The sequence below is a fragment of the Pezoporus wallicus genome, unplaced genomic scaffold (assembly GCF_028554395.1).
Source record: "Pezoporus wallicus isolate ANWC-B61680 ecotype Strahan unplaced genomic scaffold, APGP_CSIRO_Pwel_v1 contig_12352, whole genome shotgun sequence".
NCBI classification, from domain to species: domain Eukaryota; kingdom Metazoa; phylum Chordata; class Aves; order Psittaciformes; family Psittacidae; genus Pezoporus; species Pezoporus wallicus.
In genome coordinates, this window is record NW_026640135.1 from 11,002 (window position 1) to 32,825 (window position 21,824).

At 50.9% G+C, this 21,824-nt stretch overlaps 1 protein-coding gene and 1 long non-coding RNA gene across 6 annotated transcripts; both read left to right on the plus strand.

The window, feature by feature from the left end:
* Nucleotides 1–2,194: 2,194 nt before the first annotated feature.
* VEZF1 (vascular endothelial zinc finger 1) lies at nt 2,195–17,006 on the plus strand. Of its 5 annotated transcripts, none has more exons than XM_057417482.1 (7): nt 2,196–2,404; nt 7,711–8,516; nt 9,130–9,193; nt 10,094–10,277; nt 11,734–11,952; nt 14,156–14,200; nt 14,585–17,006. In XM_057417482.1, exons 1-7 carry the CDS (start codon nt 2,372–2,374, stop codon nt 15,010–15,012), a joined length of 1,779 nt encoding a protein of 592 aa, XP_057273465.1. In that variant the 5' UTR covers nt 2,196–2,371; the 3' UTR covers nt 15,013–17,006. The 5 variants fall into 5 exon arrangements, with proteins under 5 accessions (XP_057273466.1, XP_057273465.1, XP_057273467.1 ...); XM_057417484.1 differs by having other exon boundaries at nt 2,198–2,404; nt 7,711–8,429; XM_057417485.1 differs by having other exon boundaries at nt 2,200–2,404; nt 7,711–8,408.
* LOC130603625 (uncharacterized) lies at nt 3,320–4,578 on the plus strand. The gene is made up of 2 exons (XR_008973228.1): nt 3,320–3,360; nt 3,748–4,578. It is a non-coding gene; the product is annotated as an uncharacterized LOC130603625 (long non-coding RNA).
* Nucleotides 17,007–21,824: the final 4,818 nt, after the last annotated feature.

Genomic DNA, 21,824 nt, shown 5'->3' on the forward strand with positions numbered 1-21,824 from the left:
GGTTTGAGTTCCCAGTTTTGTTCCCGTAGCCCCTCCTCGGTTGCAAAGCCCCAAGAACGGGGCTCAGCCTCCTCCGTGCTCATCGGGATTTCTCCCATGACTCAGTGATGCTCGGGCAGTTTTCTTAGCCTTTAATTGACGCCAGCGCGAGCCCTCCCAGGTCTTCATGAACGGGCATTAACAAACCAACCCGACCAACAGGGAGGAACGTAGCCAGGAGCAGCAGCGGTGTTCCCCCTGTTCCCAAGGCATTGCTTCCCCTCGGCTCTCCTGCAGCCCCTGCTCTGCTGATAACGGTCGCTGCTACTGGGAAAGGGCAGGAGAGGGGAATGCGGCGGTGCGCGGGGTGGAACGGAAGATGCTGTGGTTATCCCCGTGCCACAACGGGAAGAGCATCTCTGCGAGCGCAACAACCGCTCTGTGAGCGAGCTGCGAGCCGCTCGGTGTGATCCCAGCGGGGCTCAGAGCGCTCCACGTGCGAGCCCCCTTGGGCTCCTTTATTTGGGTTTGGTTTTCCCAATCCAAGGCTTTTGCAGAACAGGGTGTGTGTGTGGGGGGGGATCTGCGCATCCCCAGCGCCGCCCACCTGAGGCATCGGCACAGGGGGCTGCGTGGTGCCGATGGGGTGGGCAAAAGCAATCAGGCTCCATATTCCCCCAAGGGAAAAGAACCCGAGAGGGGGTCAGAGGGCTCCGGGAAGCCTCATTCCCACAAACTTCCCTCTGGGAGCACACGGACGAGAAACCCTATTACTGTTCTTTTGAACGCAAACAGAATTTGACGTCACCACTTGACCCTGGCACTGGGATTCAAGGAAAACAGCTTGCACATGGCCAGGGAGGCGTGAAACGACCGCAAGCATCCCGAGGGGAACGACGGCTCCATTGCAACGCTCCTGGAAAGCAAAGAAACGCCCGGGGAGGGCTGGGACCCCCAGTGGGGCATCGGAGCGGTGCCGCACCGGGGTTAGGGGCTTTGGGACCTGCCTTTGTGTTACCGGTAGCAGGAGGCGAGACCAACCTGGCTCCTCGCTGAGGTCAGGCTGTGCAGAAGCCGGTGCAGCGGGCACCGAGGCCTCGGATGCAGCGGGGTCGGCGAGCCCGGGATTGAACGGAACTGAGGGGGGGAAGCATAATAAAGTGCTGTGAGGCTGTTGTCATCTCCCCCCTTGCGTGAGCAGGGTTTGGGTTCAGAACACCCCGTCCCTGTTGCAGCATCCAGTCACCACACCCGTGTTCTCCCTATCCCCGCCATCCACCCCTTGGGTCCCTCATCCTCAGGTGGGGATACAGGTGCCCGCGGTGCCCCCGCATCCGTCCCTGCCTCCTGGAGCACCCAGGAAGCAGGAGGCGCCCTCCCGGCACAGGGAGCCCAGGGCCCCGTCCTTCGCCTCTCAGGGATGCGCTTGATGTGTGTAAACACGTAATTAACGGTAAGTATACACTTAATTGCTTGCGGCTTTGATTTGCATTCGGGTGCTGCGCTGGAGACGCCTCGATGCGAGGAACCCGGTCAGTTCGGACCCCGGCGTGTGCGGGTGGGGGCTAAAGCCGAGCAGCCTGGGGGGGGGCCAGGCTGGAGGCCGCGGGGCTGCGCACCCTGAGGGAGGGAGCCTCGAACCGCGGCCCCGCGGGGGGACCGGGGTCAGGGCAGCCCCGGGGATCCCCCCCCCCCCCCCTCCCCAGCCTCATCCCCGCGGGCCCCGGCGGCAGCGGGCGGGGCGGCACCTGCGGGGCCTCCTCCCGGCGCCGTCCCGCACCCGCGGGCGCAGCCGCCCCCCGCCGCCCCCGCGGCTCCCTCCCTGCGCGGCGGGCGGAGGCGGCGGGCGGGGAGGGAGGGGAGAGGGAGAGGAGGGAGGAGGAGGAGGAGGAGGGCGGGCGGCGCAGGCGGCCCCCGCGGGCCGGGGCGGCGGCGGCGGCGGCCCTGGGCAGCTCGGCCGCTCCTCCATCTTCTCTCGCCACAGCTCGCCTCGGCTTCCCCAGCTCGGGACCGGCCCATTGCCAGCCCCGCGGGGGGGGGCGGCCGGCCCTCCGCGCCGCCCCGGCCCCGCCGCTCGTCCCGACACCCCGCCGCGCCGGCCCGGGTCCGCCGCCCGCCCCGAGGTGAGGGGAGCGGCGGGGGCGGCGCCGCGGCGGCCCGGGCCCGCACCGCCCCGCCGGGCCGCCGCGCCGCCGCCTCCCCCCTCTGGGCCGCAGTGGTGCAGCCCGGAGGTTAGCGGAAGCGGCCGCTCGGCGCTGCCATGTTGAGCCGCCGCCGCCGCCGCCGCTTTGTTGTCGGCTCCATGTAGCTGAGGCCCGGGGGAGGGAGGGGGGGGACCGCGCCGCCGGAGCCGCCGCCGCCGCCGCCCGCCGAGGGCCGGGACGCCCCCGCCATGGAGGCCAACTGGACCGCGTTCCTCTTTCAGGTGAGGCCCCGCGGCGGCCGGCGCTGCCCGCGCCCCCCCCTCCCCTCAGCGGCCGCCCGCCGGGCTCCCCGCTAGGCCGGGGCTGTCAGTCAGCGCCGCCGCCCGGCCTCCCGCCCGCCTCCCCCCGGCCGGGCCCGCGGCGGCGGCGGGGCTCGACCCGGAGCGGAGCGGAGGGGCCCGGCCCGCCTGGGGCAGCGGCAGCCCCGGGCCCCGCGCCGCCGGCAGCGCTTTTCCCTCCTCGCCTCTGCCTCCCCGCCCGCCTCCCGGCTTGGCCGCGCTCCGCCGCCGCCCGCGATGCTGCTCCCTTATTTATTTATTTCCAGAGGAAGCCGATATCGTTCCGCACCTTTCATTTTCCCCCAAATAACCTCTTTTTGTTGTTGTTGCTTTGCTTTTCTCCCAACAACCCCCTGCCCCCCCCCCCCCCCGCCGCCAAAAAGAAAAACAACAATAAAAACCAGCGCAGCCTTCCACCGGGCTCTAACAAAACCCCGATGGAACAAACACCGTGTCTGGGAGAATGCATTAATCCCTCTTTAACCGGCCTGACTCAGGGCCGCTGGCGGGGGGAGCTTGTTTTCGTTTAAAATGGGACGCGAGCGGGCCGGATTCGTGTGAAAACTGGCGAAATGCTAACGGTAACGGGCAGGAATAGGGACGGTGGAGCGGGCAACCCCTCCCTTTGCCAACTGAGTCACTATTTTCCCCCCTGTGTCTGCGAGAGGCTGACTTAGGAGCACCGCTGTTTATGTAATTCCAAGGGAAAGGCAGGGTAGCGATGAAAAAAGGAGGAGGAAAAAAGAAAGCACGATCCTCCCTTGGCTTTTGTGAGCCGAGCCCTTTCACGCCGGATCGTTTTCTGGTGCCTCCTGCTCTTTCGGAGCTTGGGAATGTGTGGCTGCAATAGGAGGCAGAGGGGACAGAAATAAGCAGCCCCGCACATCACCTTTGTCAAGGTACAGTAATCCCCTTTGCACGTTCCCGGCGGCGGGCACTCGCTCCCTGTCCTCCTCGGGATTAATCCCAAACCCGCCCCGTGACACGAGTTCGAAAGCCTGAGTTGAATGAATAAATCCGCCGAGAGCGAGCACCATTCCTTCAGAGAGGGGCAAAATCATTCCCTTGCAAGTACCGAGGGATGAGTCACTCGCTCGGGTGCTCTTGCCTCCAAAAACACGCCGGGAATGTTCCCGGGGAGCCGGTACCGGGAGCTGGGTTTTCCACCTTTTCGCCATGGGTGATGCCATCGAGTTTGGCTGAGGGCTGGCGAATTATTCCTCACTCTAGTGGGCAGTTGTGATTCGCACGTAGGAAACTTCACGCTAAGAAGTTAATCTCCTTAGTTTAGGGCCATCTCCCTCCGAGCTGGGGCTGCTTTTATCGCCTTGCTGCCTCCCAGCTGAGCGTTTCCCAGGCTGGCAGCGTGGCGTTGCAGGAGCCTCCGTTAAGAAACGCCGAGTAATACTTTTAAGTACGTGTCCAGCGTCTTCCTGCTCCTCTTGATGCTGGAGGAGGGTTCTGCCTTTTGCAATAGCGGTGCCGCACTTGGATTTAGGAGTAGGATTTTGCTGCTTCTAATTAAGGAGTCAGCAGCTCCCTTTCCTAACGTGCTCAGCTCTGTGCGACTTGGAAGCATCTTCATAAAGCCGTGACATGGAAGTTTTCCTCTGACTCCTTTATTTTTGCCCCAAAGAATAAAGCCTTAAGACCTTGGAAGAAATGTTGGATATCGTCCCTTGAGTCATTTTGTTCAAATAATGGTGTAGGGTGCGAGCATCCTCATGCAGCGGGCAGAAAGCGCTGTTCAGACAACTCCTGATGTGAGTTTAGTTCTCCTCCTTGCTCACCAGCAGCCTGTCAGCCGAGATCCAACTGGGATTAGTTAAAACTAGCAGGAAAAAGTGGATTTAAAAGCCCTTCCCGGTCCCTCCTCGGTATTGGTTAAATAACAAATGCCAGGGACTGAATAAACCCCTCATTCTTCTAGGGGGCTTTTAGCACGCTCCAGCTGTGACAGGATTTCTCAGGGACAGCTCACGGCGCTGTGTGTAGAGTTGTAATTCTTAGCTAAATGTGTTTGGAGGAGGCTTCGATGCCTTAATTCGAGCCTTGGCGGCGATGGGATGCGTGACTGTAAATTGCTCCTTCCAAATAAAGTTGTCTGATTGTGTTTAGGTGGCGTTTTGATGACTTGTAGCTCTCTCTTTAAAGGCTGCGCTACTGAGTAAGCGGTTCTTGTTTGGAGCAGTTCTCGTTGGGATCTTAATAGTGCCTGAAATGCTCATTTTGAAACCCACTTTAAGTATCTGCTGGGGAAAGTGAAAGTTGTATCTGTTAATGTGAGGAGGACTCATCCATCAAGCAGAGCGCTGGAGATATGACTCATGCTAATTTGTTGCTCTCACATTAAGGCTGGAGCGCGAAAAAATGTTCGCCTCTGGCATTGGGAGTTCACAATGCCACATCCTAGCACTGCGGGTCAGGAATTACAGCTCGCTGGTGTTTACTGCCCCCCAAGGAAAGCACAAATCAGTGCTAGAACCAAGGGGGGTTTGGCCCGGGCGAGCCAAGTATCACTGAACTGTTGACTTGATGTGAATGCTGGGTCAGGCAAAGCCGGGTCTGTGCCTGAATAGGAATGACTTGCCAGGGGCGTGCAGCAGGTGCCGGCTCCCTTCTGGAGCAGGGAGTGAAACAAATACCGCCTGATCCTTTGCTAAAAGGCTTTGATGCTGCAGCCCTCGGGAAGGGAGGAATACTGCTTGTTGCAAACAGGGGTTGTTAGGAAGACAGCCCTGCTAATAGCGGTGGCTATCTGGGAACCAAGATAAGCAGACTTATATAAGCAGCGGCTCTGTAGCCTGTAGCCTTATGAATATACATTGTTTTATGGCTCCCATCCGGATCGGTTCCGTAGCAATAAGTGCATCGTTGCCATCAAGTGCTGACGGTTCTTTAAGGCTTAAAAATATCCATAAACTGCGTAAGTTTGAACCTTGTCCAAAGGATTTGGGCTCTCTATTATCCGATCTGCTAGCTCTGCCTTTGTAACTGTATCTCTGGAGCTATCCTTAGGTGCTCTTAAGTGTCTTCTGATGCAGTTTAACAACATTGTCTAACGCTTATTTCAAGCTGGCTGTAAAACATCTCAGATTTTCTAGTTTTTAAATTAAAATTGTCTTTTAAGTACACAACTTGCTTAATATTGTGCTTTCAATGTGTGTGGTGCATGCTGGTTTTATGCAGCGTAGATGTCCCAGTGGCTTTGTAAAATCATGGAAAAGGAGCGGTTGGAACTCCGCGTTTGCCACTGAAGTCAGGCAGGAGTTTAGTGGAGATGCTGGAGTTGGGACCGTGCTGGTTCCAGGAGAGCTCTGCATTCGGCTCCTCAGCAATCACAAAGCAGCCCCTGAGGCTGTTGTTTGAGGTGGCTGCTGTGGCCAGGCCCGGTGTGGTAATTCTCAACCTACCTGTTGCATCCCGAGCTCCGGCGCGGATGGGATCCAACCAGACAGGCTGGCCTGGCTCCTGCCGAGTCCTGCACGTTGTCACACCGAATCCAGGCTTTCTCCCGTGAGCCGTTTTCCTGTCACATAGGCTCGGAGTGTTAGGGAGCACGTATTCACACCCACGTGGGTCAGTGTTTGTGTCCACCGGTGGCTTCTATCCAAAGATCACCGGCATCGTGCTCCTGAAAAGTGAGTGGCTTGAATGCTGCAGGGCCCCAGCGGTGGCAGGAGGAGGTGGGACCCCCCCCCTGCAGCCAGGGGGGAGCCCCACTGAGGTGCTGTAGCTGCTGCAGCAGTCGGGAGAGGCAAAGTGGCCAGAGCTTGGATGCAACTAAGAATAAAGTCCCCGAGTGAGCTCGTGGAGGTACTGACTTCTCCAGAGGACGCGATGGAATGGATTCCCATAGGAAGAGTATTAGCCTGAGCGCGGTTTGTAGTGCTGCCCGTCCTGAACTGCTGTAAACGGAGACAGGTTGGGGGGCACGAGCCAGCGCAGCGTTTTGTTCGGCTCTGACAGCCTCGGGTCGTGTTATTTTGTGAAGGAAACCATAGGAAAGAAGTCCTGGAAGGCTGCAGCACTGATCCAATGGGAATGCAAGTTTCCCCAAACTCAGCTTCAGCCCTGGCACGCTGCGTTAATAACGAGACTGATTTAAAACTGGTCTGATGAGACCGAGGCACATCTTGAATACAGATGCGCTTAAACTGGCTTAGGGTGCTAGAGTGATTTATTTTAATGCTCCATTAGACTGAATTGGTTTGTGTGGTTTCTAAACCGCTTTAAATTTGTATCTGCTAGGGTTTTGTCCTAGTCTGACTGGAGGAGTTTTAATCACCGTGTTTTCTGCCTTAGAATAAACAGCCTCCAAATACAAGCGGCGTGTAGGACAGCCTGTAGCAGCACAGGCTGCAGCTCAGCTGAGCGGGGGATCCCCTTCTGTCTCTTCCCTTTAGCTTCTCCCACTGATTCTGTAGTTCGCAGGCAGTTGGTAGTGGCTGTTTTGAAACAGTTCTCAGGGCTGTTTTTTCCCCCAACGCCCCCAACTGTGTTCTCCAGCATCTCTAGGTATCTACAGTGCTCATCCAATTAGCTCCTCTGCCTATCACACAGTAGCTGCTGACGGAGAGAAAAAGGACATGTCACTATTCTCGTTCGTTTCCAGATGCAAAGAGCACGCTGTTCAGTGTATAAATGCGATGGGAGCCTGCTAAGTGTAGCAATGTGGCTTGAGACAGCCCTGGATTCAAGCTGCTTTGGTTCAGTGCTAACGCGCCAGCACGAGCCCGCTGTTTAAATAAGACACCTTAGCGCATCCTGGCTCCCTGTGGCTGCAGTCTGATTCTCAGCGTGCACTAAGCTCGGCTTAAAGGTGGGGCATTATTTTGCAACTCCTGTCAGTGCATTCATAAGCTCCAAAGATAGTCCCAAGGTGGCGTCTGATACGATCGCTAGCAAAACAAGTTATCTGTTATGTAAAGATCAAATGCTGTGTTAGGAAAAGATCTGACAAGCGCCTCCTTGTTTTCCATAGGAAGTGTTGCCCTCCGGAAACTTATTAATTATTTGCTTGTTATGATGTGTGCCATCCCTCCGCTTGCCACAGAATCTGCACAGCCAGTGCATGTACAGCGTGAGCGGGTTTGTTCTTGTCCAAAACCAGAGTTCTGTTCCCTTTTCCAGTTGTTAACTTCAATGGCTTTTGGTGTAGAATGCGCTTTCCTGTAGGTTGTCAATGTTCTCACCGTGTCAGAGCGAGCACCCATCAATAGAATTTAAGTGTGAATGTTTGGTTTTAGGCACACGAAGCCTCACATCACCAACAGCAGGCAGCACAGAACAGTTTGTTGCCTCTCCTGAGCTCTGCTGTTGAGCCACCCGATCAGAAGCCGATTCTGCCCTTACCAATAACGCAGAAACCTCAGCCTGCACCAGAAACATTAAAGGATGCTATTGTTGGGATTAAAAAGGAAAAACCTAAAACCTCCTTTGTGTGCACTTACTGCAGCAAAGCATTCAGGGACAGCTACCATTTGAGGCGTCACGAGTCCTGCCACACAGGGATAAAGTTAGTGTCACGGCCAAAGAAAACTCCCACCACAATGGTGCCCCTTATCTCCACCATCGCTGGTGACAACAGCCGAAGTTCACTGGTGTCGACTATCGCAGGCATCCTGTCCACAGTCACTACGTCTTCCTCTGCCACCAACCCCAGCAGTAGTGCCGGCGCGACGGCCATGGCAGTGACTCAGACAGCCAAGAAGCCCAGCAAGCCCGTTAAGAAGAACCACGCTTGTGAGATGTGTGGAAAGGCCTTCCGGGATGTCTACCACCTCAACCGGCACAAGCTGTCCCACTCAGATGAAAAACCCTTTGAATGTCCCATTTGCAATCAGCGCTTCAAGAGGAAGGATCGCATGACCTACCACGTGAGGTCCCACGAAGGTGGCATCACGAAACCCTACACCTGTGGTGTTTGTGGAAAAGGCTTCTCGAGGTACCATGTAGAAAATCCCAGGCGAGCTCAAGTATTGGCTTTTCATAACCAAGAAGGGTTAAGCTATCATAGCGAGGGGCTAGGAGAACCAGACATCTTAGAAGATTGGTGAGGGGATAAAGAGCCTTGTTTACCTCTAGGGTGTGGGTCTTGCTGTGAGCCAAAAGTGCTCGTTCTTTTGTGGGAGTGTTTTAAAACCATCTTGTGACCTCATCCAGGTCCATAGGACGAGTGTCCGTGTCACTGATGGGCGTCACGGAGCCCCTTGACCAGCCTTTGCAGAGGCCAGTGGCTGGGTTGGGGCACAGCAGGCAAACCGCCTCCTCGTCTGGTAGCAGGGTTGAGGTGTACTGACAGAGCAGTGCGGGGGAGCTTGCATTGCTGCTGGCTGTATTTACACCCGTGCTCGTGACAGAGAGAAAGCTTCAACCTTTAGAGCCGTTGCTCTGTCACCTTTACACAGGGTACCACCAAACGTGCCACTTTCAGGTGTGTTAAGAGGAACGTGGTTAAGTTTTACACAGCAGGTTGGGTCTCAGCGTAACCGTGTGTTACTCTAGCTGAAAGCCACTGCGTAGGTGAGGGGTGGATTTATTCGTGCTGTGCAGAGGGGGTGGGCTGCAAGGGGTCACCAGCAGTGTTCAGCACTGCTAGACGCCGTGTCCTTACTATGTATTTGTAACAGTGTGCATTCTCTTCTCTGTTCCTCTCTTGTTTGCAGGCCTGATCATTTAAGCTGTCACGTTAAACATGTTCACTCAACAGAGAGACCCTTCAAATGCCAAGTAAGGGCTAAAGTGATTTGTTAAGAACAATGCCTTATTGTAACGTTAGCATCTCGGGTGAACAATCTTCCCAGAACTGTATTTGCTCCTGGACTGTTCGTTCACAAGGAAGTTTAGGAATAAAGTTACATCTGCCTTACGTACCAGCAGCGCTGTAGTTCTGATGGAAGTGTAGATGCAGTTTAAAAGGATGCTGCGGCTGCTCTTTAAGGAAGATGAGAGGCTTTTTGCTTTTTTGGAGATCAACATAGGTGCTCTGTTTTAAGATGTGCTTAACTTAGCAGTAGGATTGTAACAGCATCCTCAGCTCAGTGCTGATCACTGGAGTCATGTGTGCAGTGTGTTGCTCAGCATGTTTCAATTACGTATGTTCCTCACTATATCCATGTAAAATGGGTTGGAATAGTTGGTCCTGGGTCCGTTACTTTGCTGGGAGGTGAAAGCAAGTTGGTGTAAGTTGATGACTGAGTCTAAGAGAAGAAAACTTGACTGCCCTGGAACAATTAACTGTTTTGCTTGGAATAGCCATGCTTGTTCCAACCTGTGTTTTAGTGACTCATCGCATTAAATAAAAGCCTTGTGTAAAAGGAATAGCCTTAGTAGAAGGTTTCATTTCCTTGTTCTGATTTGGATAGGAACAAACGTAATTGAGCAATTGAGGGTATCAGGTTCATATTTGTACAGTTAAATTGTATCAAAACCCAACTTTGCCTCTTCTGGGCTTTGTTTATAAGATACCTCTTGTTATGGTAGGTAAAGCAACCACTGTTTAAAGACAGTTCAAGTAGCATAGAGTGTGATTTTTGCACGTACAAGGTAAACCAGCCTTATGGTGGGCATGTAGTTCATACTGTAACGATGCTGTCTGCACTTCAAGTGTAACTGTTGTCCTCTATATAGACGTGCACTGCTGCCTTTGCCACCAAAGACAGACTGCGGACACACATGGTGCGCCATGAAGGAAAGGTATCGTGTAATATCTGTGGTAAACTTCTGAGTGCAGCATATATCACCAGCCACTTAAAGACACACGGGCAGAGCCAAAGTATCAACTGTAATACCTGTAAACAAGGCATCAATAAAAGTAGGTGAACGTTTTAAAAACATTTCTAATAACAGTGTGTTTGCAAAGGGAATTGCCTTTGGTGACGTTAAAATGCCAAAACGCACCCCTCGGTCCTAGGCGTGCGTTTTAATAGGTGTGAATGCTCTGTTCACACCTATTAAAAATAGATGGTTGATAACAGAATCTTCTTCTGCTCAAGAATTGGCTTGTGTGGAATTGGTTTGCTGCTAGAATGTGCTGTTATCGCTGCAACTTGTGAGGGTAACCCATCTCTTTGAACAACAAGAGTTCCCAGGTTTTCTCAGCTTCTAAGTACTTGCTGAACCATACAGGCCTAAAAGTCCAGCAGGTAATTCTGGAGAGCTTAGGATATTTAAGAGCTGCTAAGATCTGGCAAGTTTCAGGTGTGAAGCCTCCCCTACAGCTCCTCAAAAATAGGAGAAAGATTTCTGTGCTTTCTCCAAGCTTTGACCCTTTGGGTTCGATGATGCCTCCCTTTGGCATTAACTGACAGGAAAAGCATTTAAATCCAGCCCTGAAACGTTTTGAGCATTAATGGCATGTGCCTGGTGGTGTGCAGGAGTTCAGATGGGATGCTTGTAATAGTTCCTTCTAGTCTTAAAGTCTGTGGAAGTGCTGAAGCCTGAACCTGGGAGTGCTTAGTAAGCAAGGAAAGGCTTGGTTTTCGCATCTTCCCTATTAAAATACCTGTAACTTAAGTTAACCTGCACGGTTAATGATACAGAATGGGTTTTCAGAGGAATCTAGAGGGAGAAGTAAGGGTTGTCTTTGGAAACTTTGTCCTTAATGCCTTTTAAACAGTATTAATTTACAGCATCTTTTCAGTGCCTGTTACTCCTGGCTAATTTGAAGGTCCTGGGAATGTCTGAAATGCCTGATGGTTGAGCTTAACACAGAATTTGGGTGTGAAGTATTTTTCAAGGTATAGGGTTACAGCTCTGGCTTCCCAAGCCAGTTTGGGGCTGCTCGGCCAGTTCACATGAGGCATTTACAGCAGTTGTTAGAGGTGGAAATGATGAGCTGTTGGGCGGCCAGAGAGTAGTAACGCACTGTTCTGTGATGTAAAGGTAAACTGAAAGTGTGAGGTCATACTTGGAATAACAAGTTAAAAGGCTTTTTTCTTTCAAAAGCTGAGATTTAGAACCAGCGCAGTTGGCTCAGCAGCTCGAAGTCTAGAGCCTGGAGACTTTTCTTCAATTCTTCCTAAAATGCAAACAAAATAATCAGAAAGGAAGTCAGAGCAGATGTTCCCAACTTGCACTTTGTGTTTTAGCTCTTGGAAAAGTAGTTTTCTAAAGCACAGAATTAATTATGTGGTTTTAAGCACCTTTGATTTTTGCTCTTGGAATCCTGTGAGATTCCACATGCTCTTTATGGAAGAAGCCTTTGTGATGTCAGCAGAAAACAGAGTAACTTTTCAAGGTGAATTTGTGTTCTTACTTAATTGGCATAGCATGCATGAGTGAAGAGACCAGCAATCAGAAGCAGCAACAGCAGCAGCAGCAACAGCAACAACAGCAGCAGCAGCAGCAGCAGCAACAGCAACAACAACAGCAACAACAACAGCAGCAGCAGCAACAGCAGCAGCAGCAGCAGCATGTAACAAGTTGGCCTGGAAAGCAGGTAGAGACCCTGAGACTATGGGAAGAGGCCGTCAAAGCAAGGAAGAAAGGTAAAACAAACCAATACTTACAGTCTTGGCTTTGTAAGATATTGGAGTTGATAGTTCTATAGGGAGTTTAAGATGTCAGAAAAGGATGTCTTACAGGAACGTTTCATTCTTAGTAATAGCTAGAAACTAGCAGGAGGATAACATGGCCAAAATTACCCTGTTGTAAATGAGCTCCTTATTACCCGCTTCCCTTTGGTCTGTGCGCAGAGCAGTCATCATTATAAAGGGATGCTTGTGTCTGCTCCAAGGCAAGAGTGTGTTTTTTATCCTTGCATGTGGTTTTCAGCTGTGTTTGTGCATATTTACCAGTTGTTAACTTGTGTGCATATATATTTATATGTATATACACACATAACACCCTCGGTCATTGCATCATCATCAGTTTGCATGTGGGTGCTTTCTGTGTCCCTTTCATCATTTCTCCCCCCAATTTATTCCATTGGCTTTAGCATCATGTCACTGGCTTTGCAGAAGGTTTTCTAGAACACATTGTTTGTTTGTTTGGGGTATTTTTCACTTAATTGCAGAGCTAACTCATAAGTGATCCCATTTGTCGTTATCACTAGCTCACAGCTTACATATATGTGTGCTGCTGCCATTGCAGTTGAATGGCTTCCCGTTGTTGGTCAATGTGTCAGTTTGTGTCAAAGAATAGGTTGCTTTCAGTTTAGTGTAGGAGTTCAGCAGCTTAAAGTCTTCAAGTTACTGCTTTCTTACTGTTTCACAACAGTTTGATTTCTAATGCCTATCTGTGACTCTCCTTTTAGAAGGAATTCCTAGCCACCGCTTGCTGCTTTCACTAGCTGTTCTAGTAATAAATGTTATTGACTCACCTTGTTTTTCCTTTTCTCCTAAGCTTACTTTCAGTATCTTCAGTCTTTTTTCTTTTCTAGGTCTTGTTTGTGTATTAGGCTGCTTAGCTCCTTTTGCCTTGGTTGTTATTCCAGTTGAATTCTGTGATCAGACAGTGTAGAAACAGCTTCAGCATGTTCAGATGCAGTGATAACAGAAACGTTAAAGACCATCAGGCCACTAGATAAAGCAGAAGGGTGTCAGAGTTAGAAAATCTCTGAGAATTTGGGGTTTCTGCTTGTTCCTTCCTGTGTCTTGTTCCCTCTCCCTTTCCTGTTCAGATGATTGAATATGCACTCACATGAAGAGTGGGTTGGGGCAGACTGGTGGGTGAGGGAGGCGGGTGGGTAGAGGTGCTGTCAGTTGATACGAGCTTAACTGAACTGGGAAGGGGCACGGGTGGGATGTGTCTTCACGTATTACTGTGCTTGAAAGGTGAAGCTAGATCAGACAGTGCCATGCCTCGTGCTGCTCTTTCCATGCTGATTCTCCAGTGCTTGTGCCCCCTGTTGCATTGGCTTTACAACACATTATGGGATACTTTTTTTTAGTCTAATACGATTCATTTTCACAATTTATTATTATTTTTTTACTCTTTCCCTTCCTTTCCACCCCTCCTAGATATGGACTTTGAAGAACCAACAGTAACCCTTGAATGGGGCTAATGTTGCTTTCAAAGTTAACTCTGTCTTGGTACATTTGTATTGCCCAAGTGGCAAGAGTGGACTCTTTGCTCCTGGCTTACCTCCTGAAACGTGGGTGTAGACTGAGCTTGGTGTCCTACCCTACAAATGTGGAGCAAGACACGGCTTAGAAGTGCTGTAACGTTGATGTAGGATGTGTTTTTGTTGGTTTCTCTAGCACTCATCCCTTCCCTTTACCCCTGTCCACCAACCCGCTTCTGGTTTTGGAGCCTTCTCGTATGGGTAGCCGGCAGGTGGTGCTGATGGATGTGTAGTGATCCCTCCACGTCCTGGACCGCTTCTGCCCGCTCCCCAGTGCCCAGCCCTGCCAGAGCCACCCCCCCCTACCCCGTGGCAGCAGGGCCGGGCACTGATCTGCTCCTCGGCTGCTTTGTTCGGCACTTAATTCCTGCTTGCTGCACCACCCAAACCACCCCACCAACCCAAAACCCCGCAGAGCAAGCCAAGCTGGTGTGGAGCTGTAGCTTATGTGGAAGCTGAGGAGATGCTGGGGGTTGGAAGGGTGTACTGGGTAGCCTTGAAAATCGCTAAGTGTGACCAGTGGAGTGGTATTTAGTAGCAATAATTAAGACTGAAATAAGCAGGTAAATATTGAAACGAGCTTTGCTTAATCAGTCCCTAATAATGACTTTTTAAAACCTTCACAGAATGTCAGTTCACCTTTGAGAAGGCTATAGAGTACGTACCATTCGGTATGTACACTCTCTCCTCTATTTATAATGTTCCTCTTGGGAGGATTTCTTTGACTGTACAGTACTGTTTTTATGCACATGGAAACCCTCTTTATAAGACAACCTCGCTTGACTTCTCAGGGAAAAAAAAAAAGATATTGCATTGAAATGAAGTGCATGAGAGTTTGTATTTCTTGTAGGCTATAGAATGTTAACAGTTTTAACTTACTAATAATTCCTAAAGAAAATGATGCCAGAATTTGTACCTGTTCTTGTTTGGGTTTTGTTTTTGTTCTTTTTTTTTCGTTTTTTTTTTACTTTTTATTTTTTTTTTATATATATATCTTGTCCATGGTTTTTTTTTATGTGTTAAAACCTTTTTGTCTTTTTATGTCTCATTTTTAGAAGCTGCTAACTTGTGCCAAACCTCCACTGCTGCTACTACGCCTGTGACTCTTACTACTCCATTCAATATAACGTCCTCTGTGGCTTCTGGGACTATCACAAACCCAGTCACAGTGGCAGCTGCAATGAGCATGAGAAGTCCAGTAAATGTATCAAGTGCAGTTAATATATCCAGTCCGATGAACCTAGGGCATCCTGTAACTATAACAAGTCCATTATCCATGACATCTCCATTAACGCTCACCACACCAGTCAATTTACCTACCCCAGTAACAGCTCCAGTGAATATAGCACATCCAGTCACTATAACATCTCCCATGAACCTCCCCACGCCCATGACGTTAGCTGGTCCCTTAAATATAGCCATGAGACCGGTAGAGAGCATGCCTTTCCTGCCCCAGGCCTTGCCCACGTCTCCTCCCTGGTAAAAAGAGTTTCTAAACAGTATTAAAAAGGATTAAAATGGAATCCTTACCAGCAGTTCTTTTCTGGGTTTTTGTTTGGGTTTATTATTATTTCTGTTGCTGGGGTTTTTTTGTTTCGTTTTGTTTCGTTTTGGTTTAGTTAATAATAAATTCAGACTAAGACACTGGGGCAACATGCACCATCAGAGACCATAGTAGCATCTTCCCCTGTTGATTTGGCTCGTATGGTTCAACCTTGAGTTTCACTGGAGCACTTGAGTTAACGCAAGTTTTCCCTCTTAGCTGACTGATGCTGAATTAGAGCAGATACTTATTGCCAGAGTTTTAAAAAAAAAAAAAAACAACTAAAAAAACCCACCAGTTTTATGTTTTATCCCCCAAATTATAACTTAGAGAATTACTTTAATGTAAGCACTAGCAAAGACCCCTCTGCGTGTTTAACAGGGCGGATGGCTAATCTTAACTTGACAGTTGTTTAAGTTTCTGAGCTAGTGTAGAATCCTTGTCTGTGTTGATGTTTTTTCTTTTACGGAGTAAATGCATTACAATGTTGTCATTTTAAACAAAAGAAAAATGCATTTTGGAGAAAAATATGCATTTTACCTTTGGGAATATGGTAATTTCAGGCAGCATTCCCTATGGGAAAGGTGATACCAGCTCTGATATGCAAAGCATATGATAACTTATCATTCTAACTTCAACGTATAATAGGGATTGTGACCTGATATTTGGAGATGTAAATATTACCCAACATATTACCCTAAGGGAATAGAGCATTGTAGTCAACATTTTGTTTAAGAAAGCTTATGGTTTGGTGAGAAACAGCCGTGGCTGACAGAAGAGGAGTCGAGATGTATGTAAACATGGTCTCTGAACAGTCAGACCCCTATGGGACTCTTATCTAGGAGCAAAAGGAGTGCTTTGAAACTTAAGAAATATTGCTTTAAGCTGGAAGATTCTGGAGGCACTGGGTATGATTTTTATGCCCTCTGCCTCCCAATCAGAGCCTGCTGGTGTTGCAGCAGGGGACAGACGTGTTAGTTGTTCACTAGAAGTTTTGTCTTATATTAAATTGTATACAGTTTTTATTCTAACCACTAACTAGGTAGGATGCCCCTCCAGGACAAGCAGAGAGCGTCTTTTAATTTCTCCCCTATTTCTTAATCAAGTGTTGTGCAAATCTGTTCAACTTTGTAAATATTTGCAAACATCATCATTTTTACGTTACTCTTCTATTGTGTTAACACATTTCTATCAGTTTGTGGGGCTTTCTGGGGTGATGGTTTCAACTGTGCAGCCCAGAACGTCTCCACAAATGGTCACACATGTTTAAGCTACATGTGCTTTTTATTTCTTAACCTGTTTATCTGTACATAAAGTAGAAAGCAAGATCTAGGGAAACAGCTATACTTTTTCGACTATCATGTCACATATTCACGTTTTTAAACCTTTGTTTAAAAAAAAAACCAAACACCCTAAACCCAAGACTCTACATTAAAAAGACAAATAAAGATTACAGTTGAGATGTCTATATCTTAATGAAGTTGAAAGCTACAGAGATTAGAGTGTGTGCATTTTCACAAGAGTGCTAGCAGGACTGACTAGTCAAAATGGACTGGCTGCTTCCGTTCCTACCCTGCCGTGTCAGTAACAAGCAGTGATTGCCAGGCTGCTGGCTCAGGTGACAGGTATCTGTATCATTACGTGAAACTGTTCTAGGGGCTTGGACTACATAGTAAAACAACAAAAAAAAAACCCACAAAAAAAAAAAATAGAGCTTAGTGTAAAATAATTTTATAAATGATCTTTTGTACTTTAGGACATCAAATTGTACAACTTTTGTATATATAAAAGCTTAGGAACTTTCTGTTTAGCAGAAAGGAAACACATTCCTACACTTTTAATGTATATGTTTGTTATAATGTCCATGTAAACATATGCCCTATGTTTGTGCCTTTTAATTAGTTTGTCTCAATAAACAAAAATGTAGAGAAGAATATGTAGCTATGACTTTGTTACCACTGTTCTTACTCCAGATGTGTAGAGGTCTTCGTTTTTGCACTGTGTAGAGCATTGCGTGCAGACAGCTGCATGACTTAGGCTGATCCGGCCGGAACGAGGCATGTGAAGGGAATGCACCCCAGGAAAACTCCCTCCTCCCGTAGCGTAGAGCAGCCCGTGCTGGTGGGGCCGTGCATGTTGGGACGTGCAGTTTCCAAAGCATCTCTGCCACCCGTGGCAGTGACACCAGCTCGCACCAGTTTTACACAGTAGGTGTGTAGCGTTCTGCACCCGGGGACGCTGCAGAGATGACCCTTAGGTGAAGTTTGGGTGTCCCTGAGCTTAAAGCAACCCCCAAGAAGCATTAAAAGCCAAGATGAAAATGTGTACGAGACGTGGTGATCTATGAATTACTGACAATAAACAGGTGTGAGACTTAATTGTACGTTGTCAGTTCCTGTAGCACTGACAGTGGGTCCGTGCAGCCCCGCTGCTGTTACGTATACCCCAGCAGCGTAGCAGTAGAATAAACCCATTAAACCCCGGCAAGGAGACTTTTCGACATGACAGAGGCTTCCCAAACCACTAAACCACGGTGCTCTTAGCAGGGCATAGGAAAAGGGCTGTTTCCTCTTTTATTTTATGTTGGTTCTGCTCGAATGTACCTGGTTTATGTCCACAAAGCTACATTAGCTAATTGTCAACCTGTTTCATCTGTACTTGGGTAAACATTTGCTTTGTACTGTGTATAAATGGTTCCGAGGTGTGCTCCTCGGCTGTCTCGACGCGGACATGAATTTCACGTTGTAATGCCATCGTACGAAATACATTTAAGCTGTTTTTTGACACCCAAAAGCTACCTGGTCAAGTAGTTTATACGGCATGCATGCTACCTTCTAATCGCTGGTTCATCCACAGTCTAACGAGGCGGCTGCTGTCGGGAGACGACGTCTCGTGTCACGACAGCGATGAGCCATTCGCACGGCAGCTCGTGCCGCTGCGGCGCCGGGGAGTTTGAGGCTGTAAGCAAATGGTGGATGTGAAGAACAGATGCTCCTGTTACACCGAGTTAGTTGCGATGCAGCTGATGCGCTTAGCCTAGTTTATTTCATGGAAACTTTTAAGCTGGATCTAGTCCAACATCCAGGGAAGCCTACTGCTGCCGTTGATGTGAGCGGCGTTTAGATCCAGCCCGCTCAGGTCTCCGATTGCAAGGAGCTCAATAAGGGGTTTCTTTTTTTTCCTCCTTAAGTTTCCATAAGCATCCGGCCTTAGGCTTAGCACCGACTGCAAGTTTGGAAGTTGCGTTTTGCCTTGGAAGGATCGGTGCAGTGGAAAGTCAGAGCAGATCAGTGGCACGAGAGCTCGTCCTGCGGGCAAAGGGAGCCACCGGTGCCCGGCTGGGTGCTGGCTCAGCACTGTGGGCAAGTGGGCACAGGGAAGTAAGTATGAGAGCGCAGGCACCCGTGCTGCGGGAGCTGCGCCAAAGGTGTAGCTCGGGCACGGTGTTGCCTTGGTTTGGGGCACCCCACCGCTTCCAGAGGGTGTCTGGGGGGAGGAGGAATGTGGGGTTCGACCTTTTGTGTCTTGCCAGTGGGGAGTTACCCCGGGTGTTGCGAAGAGGGTGGATTTCTGTCAAGATCACGGCTAAGACACGTGTTCTTCTCAGTGTGTGAGTTACGTTCTGTTTGCCGTTGTTCACAAATAAAAGATTGGGGTTTTTCCCCCCCCCCTTACAATAACTTTTTCTTGCGAGTGGCAGAAGAAACCCAAGTATTTAACGTGCTTGCATTTGTCCACGAGAGCTTTAAAGCAAAGCAGCACACCCCAGTAAGCTGTTTGAGCTGCAGCAATCCCACGTTACATAAAGGGGCCGGGGATTAGCCGGGGCATTACGGGTGGCGATAAGCCCTCCGAGTTCTGCTTGTTCTTCGCTCACTTTTATTTTAGCAGCAGTCCCTCTGAGCTGTGTTCTCAAGCTGCTTTGGGTTAATTTGAAGGCGCAGGGTTAGCTTCCCCTCAAAGAATGAAGGAAGGAGAACTTGGCTTTAAAGAACACTTGGGAGCATCCAGTCCACTGCTGTTTTCTTACCTTGGGGTCCCTGTATGGGTTGGGAAGCAGACTGCAGTTCTTCAGTGCTGGATCCTGCCTTGCTCTATTGGTGGCTCAGTTTCTCCATCTCAAAAATAGACTTAACATTATTTTCAAAAGGCAGCTATTAAAAGCACTTCCAGTTTTTAAATGCCATCGAGGTCTGTCTCAGTGCTTAAGTGGCCCTTTTTTAGCAGTGCTTTTCAGGCTAAGTAGGGAGTGTAGAAAGAAATCTCTTCCTCTCCTAATTGTCAGGCAGAATAAAACCCCATCCCCTTCTACCTGTTCGTGTAATTCCGCATGTTTGTACTCCTTGCTTATCTTTGGATCATTCACTCACAGCTTCCAGAGCAGCCACCGAAGGATGACAGAGGAACTACGTGCTCCTTTTTATGTCAAAAATAGCTTTCACCTTTAAGCGCACAAGGCTCGGGGACTGCTTCCTCATCAGAAAAAGAATGCCTGAGCTCCCATTGCGAATCCATTTTACAGCTGTGTTCACATTCGACTGTCAGCCCCTGCTGAAAACCGAGCGCTGAGGTCTTGACCTAGAAACAGCCCTTTTTTGGTATTGCTTTGGAAAAAGGTATTCCAGGGCTGGGAGAAGCCGAGCCAGGAGCTCAGGCCCTGATCCCAGGCTCAGAGCCTCGGCAGTGGATCGCTTCCTCGTGCCTTGTGTCTCCCTGAAGCCCAAGTAAAGACTGCTGGGAAAGGTGGGATTATGGTTTACAAAATTAAGAGGTTTTTTGTTTGTTTTTTTCTGGGGGGAGGGGGAGGTGTTCAGGTTTTGGGGTTAATTGGAATTATTTTTGTCAAAGTCCTGGGGTTTTCTTGAAGGAAACCTAAACACTTTTTGACAATAAGATACTTGTAAAGCATTTCAACGTGGGCATCTGGAATTACTGCTTGTGGCAGACCTTGGCTTTCCTCACAGAGCTTTTCCAGTGGCTACCTCCAAACCCGACCCATGTAGTAAGAAAGCAAGGGGCGTTTTGAGAGCGTGTGGACCCTTTTGTTTTCCAGGGAAGGCAGAGAGATTCCATTCACCTTTTCGCTTGTGCTTCCCGGCTGTCAAGACAAACCCATTTGTGTTCTGTTTTCTGTGCCAGGTTTGTTTTTCAGGGAATTCCTGATTCCGTTGGAACTGGTTGAATTAAAGTCACTATTGTAATTCCTTATAGTTGTGTATTTCTATTCCCATTTCTTCTTTACTTCCTAGCGCCATTAGCACCTAAGGCCCATATCAAAGGACAGTAAAGAAACTTGACCAAATCACCCATTTCCCCTGCCTGAATCAAGCCTGGATCAGGAAAAGAGATCATTGCAGTCAACAGATCTCTCCGCACAGCGCTGTGACACGGTAGAGATGCTCATCTCATCCGCGTTAACTTTGGGAAAGCAAAGGAACGCACTGAAAGCCGAAGGTTTGCCTCTGATGTTCTCTCTGTTACTGATGTCTGTGTTCCTTGTCAAAGCCTTACAGGTTGCCAGCCAGGCTCGGCACCGCTTAGCTGCCAGACGTGGATGACGCGGGGATAAACCTCGGCATGGAGCCTGTCCTGCGGGAGCTTTGGACCATCCCCGTGCTCGAGGCCGTCCTTTCGAGCTGGGTATCGGGAGCTGCGGTGTCCCGAAGGGTCTGGAAGCGGGGAGGGAAGCGGAGGCCGGCCCTGACCCGCTGCCGTGTGCGGTGCCCGCAGAACGGGAAGCGTTCGCTCCGTGTAAATCGGCTCCTGTGATGTGTAAGAGGAGCTCGCTCCCCGGCCTGGGCTGTGCTGGGCTGCGGGATGGCTGCAAGCTGTCAGGCGCCGGAGACCGGAGGCGGCTGCTTTCTGTCTGTGGTCGAAGTGATGCTGTTAGAATCCGCCTCCCGTGTTCAGCCCTTTGGGGCAGGAGTGCCGCATCCTCCTCCTCCTCCTTCATCCCCTGTGTGCACCGGGATGGGGGTCCAAGAGCCAGGAGCCGGGAACCGTAACGGAGGCTGGGAACAGAGCAGCTCCGCTGGGGGTGCCGGGGGTGCCTCACTCCACGCGATGCTGGGAAGCCTGGGAGCAGCACGGGGATTGCTGGGACCCCCCCCCCAAGGGACCGAGCATCCCCGCGGGGGCTGAGGGCACCGGGCGGTGCCGGCCCCCCAGCACCGAAGCGTGCGGACATGGGGGTGAACCCCAGCCCCGGGGGGGGTCAACCCCGGCCCCGAGCGCCCCCCGCCCGGCCCCGCTGCATTTCGGCCCGGCCGCCGCTAGGCCCCGCTCCCAGCGCCCCCCCGCCCCGGGCCTGCCCGGCCCCGGCCCCGGCCCCGCCGCGCCGCCCCCAGCTGCCGGGCACGGCCGCCCCCGCCCGCCCGCAGCCACGCACGTCTCGGCCCGGCTCCTTTCCATGGTTCCCGGCGTGACCGGTGCCTGCCGCCTCCCGCACCCCCGCAGCGCGGCGCCCACCGCCGGTAAGGGGGGGGGGAAGAGCCGGGTCGGGGCTCTTTGTGCGCCGGAGCTGAGCCGGGCAGGGCTGGGGCGGGCGGGCGGGCGGCCTGTGCGGGCCGCGGCCCGGAGCCTCGCTGGGCTGAGCCCGGGCCCCGGCGCTGAGCGCGGCCGAGCGCGGGGCTGCGAGTCCCGGCGGGGAGAGCGGGGGGTGCGGCCGGACCGGCCTCCAGCGGGGCCCGCGGCCCGGCGCGGCGCCTGTTGCGGCTGCAGCCCCGCGGCCTGGCCCCGCCGCGGCTCCCGGA

Bases quoted from the DNA above. Each gene is read 5' to 3' on its own strand.
- VEZF1 (XM_057417482.1), top strand. From the start codon at position 2,372: ATGGAGGCCAACTGGACCGCGTTCCTCTTTCAG. The intron at 9,194-10,093 runs GTAAGGGCTAAA...TCCTCTATATAG, and splicing joins AGAGACCCTTCAAATGCCAA to ACGTGCACTGCTGCCTTTGC. The intron at 11,953-14,155 runs GTAAAACAAACC...AAACCTTCACAG, and splicing joins CGTCAAAGCAAGGAAGAAAG to AATGTCAGTTCACCTTTGAG.